General features: G+C 43.4%; 1 protein-coding gene across 2 annotated transcripts; it reads left to right on the plus strand.

Moving 5' to 3' along the window:
- The first annotated feature begins 170 nt into the window (after positions 1–170).
- rnf114 (ring finger protein 114) lies at positions 171–8,255 on the plus strand. Of its 2 annotated transcripts, none has more exons than XM_058052290.1 (6): positions 171–356; positions 5,066–5,216; positions 6,575–6,681; positions 6,988–7,119; positions 7,199–7,306; positions 7,383–8,255. In XM_058052290.1, exons 1-5 carry the CDS (start codon positions 220–222, stop codon positions 7,269–7,271), a joined length of 600 nt encoding a protein of 199 aa, XP_057908273.1. In that variant the 5' UTR covers positions 171–219; the 3' UTR covers positions 7,272–7,306; positions 7,383–8,255. The 2 variants fall into 2 exon arrangements, with proteins under 2 accessions (XP_057908273.1, XP_057908272.1); XM_058052289.1 differs by having other exon boundaries at positions 172–356; positions 7,005–7,119.
- The last annotated feature ends 1,500 nt before the right edge of the window (positions 8,256–9,755 follow it).

Here is a 9,755-nt window from a genome sequence, read left to right on the forward strand (position 1 = left end):
GGAGCCTCATGTTTTATATATTTGTTATATTTGTATTTGCCCAGTATGTCTTGAAATAATCCAATAAGAAAACTGCATAGAGATTTCACACGCTGGAACAACATATGGATATATATTGATCAATTACATTAGTCTCCGATTAGGCTCCGCCCTCGCGCAGGAGCACATATGATGTGATCACGTGGCCGCTGTGGCACCAACACAGGGTAAAGAAAAGAAATGGCGATGCTCGGAGGCTTTAGCTCTACACAAGACAAGAAAAACATTTCTGACACCAACAGCGACGTGTCAGAATTTCTCTGTCCAGTTTGTCTCGAAATATTCGACAGTCCCGTGACAACACAATGCGGCCACACGTAAGTACTTGCCATTGTACGGCATTGTCTTTGAAAGCGTCTACAGCCATCAAAGGATCGTTTAAGATAAACATTTGAAAGGCAGCGGACGTTTAGCAACTCGTCTTAATTGTGCTTTTGTTGTTCTCTTTTTAAGGCCTCGTAACGCTGACATGCATGACTTGTTAAAATTTTTGTTCTTAACCTACGCCTACTGTTTGTGGCGATGATAAACATGACATATTTAGATTCACACCATATCTTTTCTTTCTTTCTCGGCAGACTCAAAGGTCAAAGCACATATACATGTCCGTTCTTTGTTATTTAGCCAAACAGTGCTAGTTTGCTACATCAGTTTTGTTTACACCAAAGAAACGTCGCATGGGAGTTGTAGTCCTCCTACTATGTCGTCGACTATGGGTATCATTTAAAAGACTACAATTATTACCATACCAAGCAACTGTTGTATTTTTGGCACTTGAGATAATGATGCCCAAATGTATTATGTATTATCAGCTGTTAATAATTAAATCGTTATAATGAAACCACCCAATATAGCAGTCACCAAGTGGTGTCCACAGTGCATCCTGTGGCCCACAGCTTGGTTTCTATTGGCCCGTGGCACATTCTAGAAATAAATACAGTTATACAAGAATATTGTAAAAGTTGAAAGAGAAAAATCATAATGGCACGAGAAATGATATTCAGTAGATATTCAGTGTAAAATTCAGTAGATATGGATTCAAATCTTGCATGGATTTTTTTCCGTGTACTCTGGTGTGGCCACAAACCAATATATGCATGATGTTAGGCAAATTCTTTATCTTTGGGCTTTTTCCTTCAGGGGTCGCCAGAGCAAACCAATCTCCTCCATCCAGTCTTCTGCATCTCTCTCACACCAACTACGCAGCAGAAAATTTTCTGTAACCTTTCCCAGCCTTGTGCCTCTAGACCAGTGATTGTCAACCACTGTGCCGTGAGAAATCGTCAGGTGTGCCGTGAGGAATTATCCAATATTCATTCATTAATTCCTACCACTTATCCTCACGACGGCCGCTGGGATGCTGGAGCCTATCATAGCTGTCTTCGGGCGAGAGGCGGGTTACACCCTGGACTGGTCGCCAGCCAAAGGCAGGGCACATATAGACAAACAACCATTAAGGGAGGAAACCGGAGTACCCGTAGAAAACCCACGCATGCACGGGGAGAACATGCAAACTCCACACAGAGATGGCCGAGGGTGGAATTGAACCCTGTGTCTAGCTGTGAGGTCTGCGCGCTAACCACTTGACCGCCGTGCAGCCCTATTATCCAATATATATTTTTTAAATTAACATTTATTAATCATTTCCTGCAAATATTATGTAATTGTCGAGCGTCAGTGTTAATAATAATAATTATAATAATTATTATTATTATATTAATAATTATTATAATAATTATTATTATAACGCACTTTACATAAAATGAATGATCTCAAAGTGCAACAGTTACAATAAAAGAATAAAAATTAACAGCAAGTGTCACAATAACACAATAAGAACATCTAAAATAAGTAGAGCAGTGGAGTTGGAAATGACCAAAGCCAAACTAACACAACACAGTGAACCAAAGACATTGTATATGCATTAAAATAGGCAAGCTATGTAAAAGCTTTTCTAAAAAGATTAGTTTTTAATCCTTTTTTAAAACAGTCCAATGTCTGTGGTGCCCTCAGATGATCGGGGAGTCTGTTCCACAGACCTGGGGCAGCTGCGCAAAAGGCACGATCGCCCATAGTTTTGAGCCTGGTCCTTGGAGGCTGGAGGAGGAGATTGGCCTGCCCTGAGCGGAGGTGGCGTGAGGAGGCTTGTGGGGTGAGGAGTTCTTTGGAAGGGGGGAGGTAGTGCCATAGAGGCACTTATAGGTCAGGAGGGAGACCATAAACTCAATCCGGTATTTAACAGGGAGCCAGTGGAGGGATTTGAGGGTGGGGGTGATGTGGTCAAACTTTCGCACCCTCATCAGGATTCTGGCAGCAGAGTTCTGGATGTGTTGCAGCAGCTGGATGTTTTTGCTGGGAAGCCTGATGAGGAGTGCATTGCAGTAGTCCAGCCTAGAGGAGACAAAGACATGGACAAGTTTTTCTGTGTCAGTGAGGGTAAGTGTGGGGTGGAGTTTTGCTATATTCCTGAGATGGAAAAAGGAGGTTTTGCACACATTTTTGATGTGGCATTCGAAAGTCAGGTGGGGGTCCATTTTGAGGTTTGAGGTTGGCAACTGCAGATGAGATATGGATATCCTGGCCGGAGAAGGTGATGGTGGTGATAGTGGATGACCGGGTCTTGTGTGGGGTGCCAGCGAGGATAGCTTTTGGAACTGTTTAACTGGAGGAAGTTCGCTGTCATCCATGCCTTTATCTCATCCAGGCAGGTGGAGAGTGTGGACAGAGCCACAGGAGGCCGGACTTGTTCTGATGTACAGCTGTGTGTCGTCCGCGTAGCAATGAAATGATATTCCATGCCGGCTGATGACACGGCCAAGGGGGAGCATGTAGATAGTGAAGAGGGTGCGGCCAAGGACCGATCCTTGAGGGACACCACAAGTGACAGGGAGGGTGACTGATTTATGACCCCCGAGGACACATATTCCGTTCTGCCTGTGAGGTATGATGTGAACCACCTAAGGGGGAGTCAGAGAGTCCAATGTAGGAGTGTAAGCGGTGAAGAAGGATGTGATGGTCAACTGTGTCGAAGGCTGCGGTGAGGTCGAGAAGGATGAGCAATGATGGGGAGCCAGCATCAGCTGCCATTAATTAGTGACCCTAACCAGTGCTGTTTGGGTGCTGTGGCCCGAACGAAACCCGGACTGGAACTTCTCATACAGGCAGTTTGACTCAAGGTGGCTGTGGAGCTGTGCAAAAAACACCTTTTCCAATACTTTGGAAAGAAAGGGCAGGTTGGAGATGGGGCGGTAATTGGCAAGATCGTCAGGGTCAAGACTAGACTTTTTGAGTAATGGTATCATGACAGCAGTTTTTAGAGCTGAGGGGACAAGACCAGACCGGAGTGAGTGGTTGATGATTTTGGTTATCATGAGGCTTATTGCAGGTGAGTGACATTTTATCAGGGCTGAGGGAAATGGGTCAACAGGTGGAGGGCTTCATTTTCCTCAAGATGTCTTCAATGTCCGGCTGAGAGATGTCCTTAAAGTAGCAGAGGGGCTGAGCGGCCCCCAGCTGGGGCTCAACAAATATGACTGGAGATGCAGAGGGACAGGAAAGGAGAGAGCGGATGTTTCCAACTTTTGATTTAAAGAATGAGAAGAAGCTGTTGCACTGCTCCTGCGTGCTATCAAAGTGTGTGTGTGTGGGGGGGGGGGGGGGGGGGGTTTGAGGAGATGGTTAATGGTTGAAAAAAGTTGCTTGGAGTTTTGGAGTTTCCAGGGCTATTGTAAAATTATAAACTGTATAAAACTAAGCCCGTGTGTCACTGAGGAACTTCCAATAGGCCCGCTGGTGTTCCTGGTAGGCTAATTTATGAACGGCAAGTCCAGAATCTTTGAAACGCCGTTCAAGAACACGTCCCATTTGCTTCAGTTGTCTCAGCTCACTAGTGTACCAGGGAGCTGAGCGTGTGAAAGTGACTGTTCTGGTCTTGACTGGGCCGTGGGGGTCCAAGAGGGTACTTAGTGTTGATTTGTATAGATCCACAGCTTCAGTAACTGAGGAGGGGTTGGCCTTGGAAAGGTGGCAGAGGTCAGCAGCCAGGGTGGTGTGATTGAGTTTTTTTAGATTCCTGAAGCAGACTTTCCTGTTTGGCTTGTTGACGGGGGGGAACCATTGGAAGCTCCACTGATATGGCCTTATGGTCAGACACACCCAGATCATCCACTGTAAGACTGCTGATGAAGTTGGCGTTGGTGATCAGCAAGTCAAGAGTGTGGCCTCTGGACTGTGTTGGGACGTTAACATGTTGAGTTAAGTTGAGGCAATCAAGAAGATTCATGAATTCAGCAGCAGAATAGGAAGAGTGGTTATCAATATGGATATTAAAATCACCCAATATGAATCATATTGGGTGACAATAACGATGTACCGATGGCCCGGGGCAAGTTAAAACAAAATTCGGGCAAGTAAATCCAATCAGTGATATTCCCGTCGGGCAAGTGCTCTTTGGCATGCCATACTGCCAAGAGTTTTTTTAAAAGCGGTTCTTGTTGGGTGTTGGTAAAACACGGACTGCGTAATTCCGGTGGTAATTTGCAAAGCAATCCTTGCAAATCTTGAAATGGACCAATCAGAATCGTTTATTTAGGTCTACTGCCAATTCCTTTGTCTTCATGCTTGGTTTTGGGTTTGCCAAGCACTGTCAACCCTGATGTCCAATCAGCGGACTTTACCATAGGTGCACTCCAATGAAGCTACTGAAACATCTCAAGGATGATCAGTGGAAACGGAATGCACTTGAGCTCCATTTGGAGCTTCACAGCAAAGGCTATGAATATTTATGGAAATGTGATCATTCATTTTTGATTTGTAATAAATTTGCAACAAAAACAACTTTTTTCACATTGTCACTATGGGGTGTTGTGTGCATAATTGTGTGTGTAAAAACACTTCTGGAACAACCAAAGTGAAAGAGAAAATATTGTGCGTGTTGAACTTTGAATGTTGTGCTAAAAGACAACCTTAAAACAACAACACAAGTTTGTTCTCCTTGTTCATCATTTATTTCTGCTTTATCACTCAGGTTCTGCCAGAATTGTTTGCAGGAATGCTTGCGTCCACAAAAACCTGTGTGTGCTGTATGTCGGGCTAGTCTTGGTCATTGCACTAAAGCTGTGGAGTTGGAGGCCCTGATCCAATCATCTGTGGCAGCTTGCAAAGGATGCGGAACTCAGGTATGTTCTTAGCTAAAATATGATATCAAACATGGCTTCATTGATAAGGTTTGTACAGTTGACTCTCTGAAGTTGAATGCGATCCATTCTGGGACACCGGTCAGCCTCAGTTCATGCATGGTTTGGATTTGGAAGTAACTTTAATCCACAACCCATTGAAGGATCATTCCTTGAAATGCTAAAATGCTAACAGTTAGCATGCTAGCGTCAAAAGTGCCAAGACTGTCCTAAAGCATTCCTACATCGTGCCATGTATGTATAGGCCTTTAAATTGGACTAAAATAGCCACAATGCTAAGATAAGAATGCTAAGATAAAAAAGGCTTGAAATAATTGAGTTGATGTGTAATCTAGGATATATGAACAATTATTTTTTAATGATATTACGGAAGAAAATAAACTTTACACAATATTCAAATTTTTTGACATGGTATGTGCCTGGAACTAAGGCACATACCACGCACACCATACATAACTACTCATTACTTAATTAGTTTATTAGTTCCACAGTAACTATGATGATGACCACAGCGTCAGATGCGGTGTCCTTCAGCCTGACGTACTGTGGTCTATCGGTGAGGTAGCCGGAGATCCAAGCAACCAGCCCGGGGTCCACTGGCATTCTGAGGAGCTTTTCTTGTAGTGTAAGGGACATGATGGTGTTGAAGGCAAGGCACTAGAAAAGTCCAGGCACAGAATTCTGACAGCACCACTTCTCTTGTCCAGATGCGAGGCGGCTCGGTGTAGCAAGTAGAGGTTGACGTCCTCCACACCAACCTCTGCCCGGTAGGCGAAGTGTAGGGAATCCTCAGCATGCTGTACCTGTGGCCTGAGGAGGTCGAGGAAGAGCCGCTCCAGAGTCTTCATCAGATGTGAACATTAGTCATGTTTGTTGTCGGCAAATAAATAGAATTTGGCAAACCAAGTAGTTTAGCTATTGCTGCAGGTGTAGTATTTCCCCCGGCACTATGAATGGCCATGACTCAGGACACCATGCTAGCTAAAGGCTGGTTTTCCTCTGCCTTTAGGGACACTATTATTGTACACGGGTTTGTGGAGGCGCATTGCAATACCAAATGTACACTTCCTGTCGCTCACCTGTAATGTGTACCTTTTGGGAAATCTGTACGCCGTTATGGGAGAAAAAGGCTCTGTACTGAAAAATTAGAGTACAAATACATGTAGAGTTGCAACCCTAATATAGTACACATATTAGATTTGAAGGCATCACATATAGTATGCTAATAATATATCAAGGCTTCTGTGTGTTTATTATTATTGTCAGCAGTAGCAGAGCTTGATGTGATAACGTAGTATTTTCTTAATATATTACTTGATACATTTTTTCTTACACTTCAGGTTGGCCTTTCTCAGATGAGAGGCCACACAGCTGCTTGTCTAAAATACCAGGAGTACATTGAGGAAGGTGTGAGGACGACCGCCCAGAGCCAGCCTGCTATCATCAGGTTAGGAGAAAAAGCAAGATTGACATCTTGTCATCACACTAACAGTTGGGATTCATGATAGTTCAAGATGTCTGCATTAGGAAAGGGAGTTGCCATTCATTTTGTGAACATAAACACAAAGCGCTAAGTTGTGCATGACTTATAGAATAACATTGAACTTGTTTGACCAGGAAATACAAGGGAACGTAGTAGTTGTGTTGTCGTCATCAAGAACATTGCTGTCACACCTTTATAGGTGGACTTCCCTCGCTAATATTTTTTGGACTTCTTGGTAGTGAAAGATGAAAACCATTCAGTGTGATGTAGATGCTTGTGCCTTGCAGTCCAGTGCCAAACCGCTACACGTTTACCTGCCCTTACTGCAACTGCCAGAACCTTGATCAAGATGGCCTGGTTGAACACTGCACTACTCAGCATGCTCGCGATGCACGCCAAGTGGTGAGAAGTCAAAGTCCCTCCATGCTGCCACAGCGACACCTGATGCATAGCTGACAGTGTTGTGTTTCTGTTTCGGTAGGTTTGCCCCATCTGTGCCTCTATGCCGTGGGGGGACCCGAACTATAGGAGTACTGACTTTTTCCAGCACCTGAAGATTAGACACACTTTTTCATATGATACCTTTGTTGTAAGTTGATGATTTCCTAATACTAATGATCACCAACATCCAATCAAGTTAACATACTGCTCCTTGTTCTGTGCAGGATTACTCCACAGATGAGCACACAATGATCCAGGAGGCTCTACAACGCTCCCTTTTGGACAACTGAACAAGCCGGTGGGGGGCGAGGGCCGATGAAGCAAGAGTAGATGGCAATGTGATGTCTTGAGAAGACAACAATACGCTTGCATCGTCATTTATTATTCAAAAAGCTGGTGACACTTGGAGATTGAAGCGTCCATGCTGCAAATCCAATCCCCCATGTTTGTAATGAGAGGGTACGACCACTAGGTGGCTAACAGTTGCCAGGAAACTTCACTCAAGACGTCATGTTAATAATTGACAGGAATTTACTGACTTGAATCAAAAGGGACGTATATTTCTTCTATTCTTACTTTATTTCCAGTTCTTTTATAACACTTTGATGTATTGTTTGTGTGTTTTCTGGCTTCTCAAGTATCCACTAACATGATGATATGAGAGGTGTTCTGAATGTGTGCCCGATCATAGATGTGGCTCCGAAACCCGTATGGCTGATGGTTCACCCAACAAACTAATGCAAATAGCGCACCATTCCTTCTGCTGTACAGTAAAGCAGCCACTTCAGTGATGTTCATGTGGAGAATTGATTTGCGTGTGTTTGTCCACTGGAGGGCAGTAGCGTCCCACCCCTGCCAGCAGCAGTTGCAGGGTGTTCAAGGGTTTCAGTACATGACTTTTACTACAAGATAAATAAATGTAGAAAGTTAGGTTTGTGTAGAATAACCACAGCTTCACGTGTAGACACGTTGTCATATCAGATAACATGTATCATACTGTGTATGTTTGTTTCGTCAAGCTCACCTCCTTGGTTAATCAACTTCAGACTTTAATCACTGCTGATTGTCCTGGAAAATTAAAAACAAACCAAAAACAATGCCGTGTGCTTCCCGAAGCACATTGTTTTTTTCTGTGATAAAAGTTCATTGTTGCACACATTCTCACTTTCCAATGTCCCGTCTTCTGAACGTTTATGGAGTAGTTCTGTCTGTTGTAGTCACGGCCCAATGTCCAGTAAACCCAGATGAAGTAGCTGTAGCTTCAAGCCCTAAAGAGCTTGAATAGTCTTTGGTGGCACTCATGTTCTCATTGGCCTCAACTGTGTATTCATTTCTCTGTGTGTCATAATGATGACCTTTACTTCTTTCAGTCCAGTATACTGTCTGGTGAAGCCTGATCCTGATAAATGAAATCTCTTCATTTAAAGTTTGTCCCTGATTTACAACACTTTGCTTTGATGGATGACCCCCATTGTGCGTTTTTGAGCATGAAACCTAAGGAATGAGCAAGTGAAATGCTCATGGCAACCTTGGCGCAAACCTTGTTGATCTAATAGAAATAGAGCAGTGAGGTTGCATTGTATTTATTGCATGCAGTTGTGCTAATCTTATGATGCAACTCAAGCCCTTTGGTGTGTATTGTCTACTGGGAGAGAAAACCCTCTCATCTCATTTTCCCTGATTTTTGTCCCTGATTCTTGTATATGTAATTACTACAGCTAAATTATTACCATTTCTCACCTAGCTATGCAGAGTATCTACCAATCTTCTGCACTGTAGCCCCCCACCCTCCCCCCCACTACCGGCTTTTCTAGTTTTGCTCTTGGCAGATAGAGGGGAGACGTTTTCTATACGAACTAACGAGAACCTCCAGAGTGCTCCTGGGCAGGAAGGAAGTGTAGCCGAAAACATGGCAGCGAGAAGTCTTTCTTGTCTTGTTTGTCGATGGAGCTAAAAAAAGAGAAGGGGGGCAAGGTAGGGGATAGGAAGAAAGATGGGGGGGGGGGGGCGAGATAAGTGAACACTGAATAAAAATTTCATAAAGTTCAGTGCGTGCTGTCTTTGATGCAAGCATTATCGAGTGTGCGGAGTCTGCAGCCTTTGTGAAGGCAACAATTAATGCTACATGGAGCCGTAGGCCTGCTGCTGGAGGCGGGAAGTGGGTGGCACTGTCACTCTACCTCTAGACACCAACCTTTTGGTGTCTTTTAAGGCATATAGTAAGCATTGCAGTAAGCATATATATATATATATATATACACACACAAATATTTTTGTTCTACTTATTTGTTTTTGTTACACAGAATATTCATTTTTTCCTTTTATTTTCATCATTGTATAAGCTATATTTATTTCTACACATTCTCTATTTTCTGAAAATGGTGGTGTTTAAACAGAAAGTGATCATTAATTGCTGAGCAATAGAGAGGGGTTGAGATTAAATAACATCTGCTTCTTCCTACTCCTTTTTGGACATATTGAATTGTAATCATGGGCTATTCCTCCAGGTAACTTTTTCAACTCAATTAAAAAATAAAACATAAATAAGGCTGCATGGTGGGTTAGCAGGCAGGCCTCACAGCTAGGAGATCCAAGTT

The sequence above is a fragment of the Doryrhamphus excisus genome, chromosome 16, assembly GCF_030265055.1.
Source record: "Doryrhamphus excisus isolate RoL2022-K1 chromosome 16, RoL_Dexc_1.0, whole genome shotgun sequence".
Lineage (NCBI taxonomy): Eukaryota > Metazoa > Chordata > Actinopteri > Syngnathiformes > Syngnathidae > Doryrhamphus > Doryrhamphus excisus.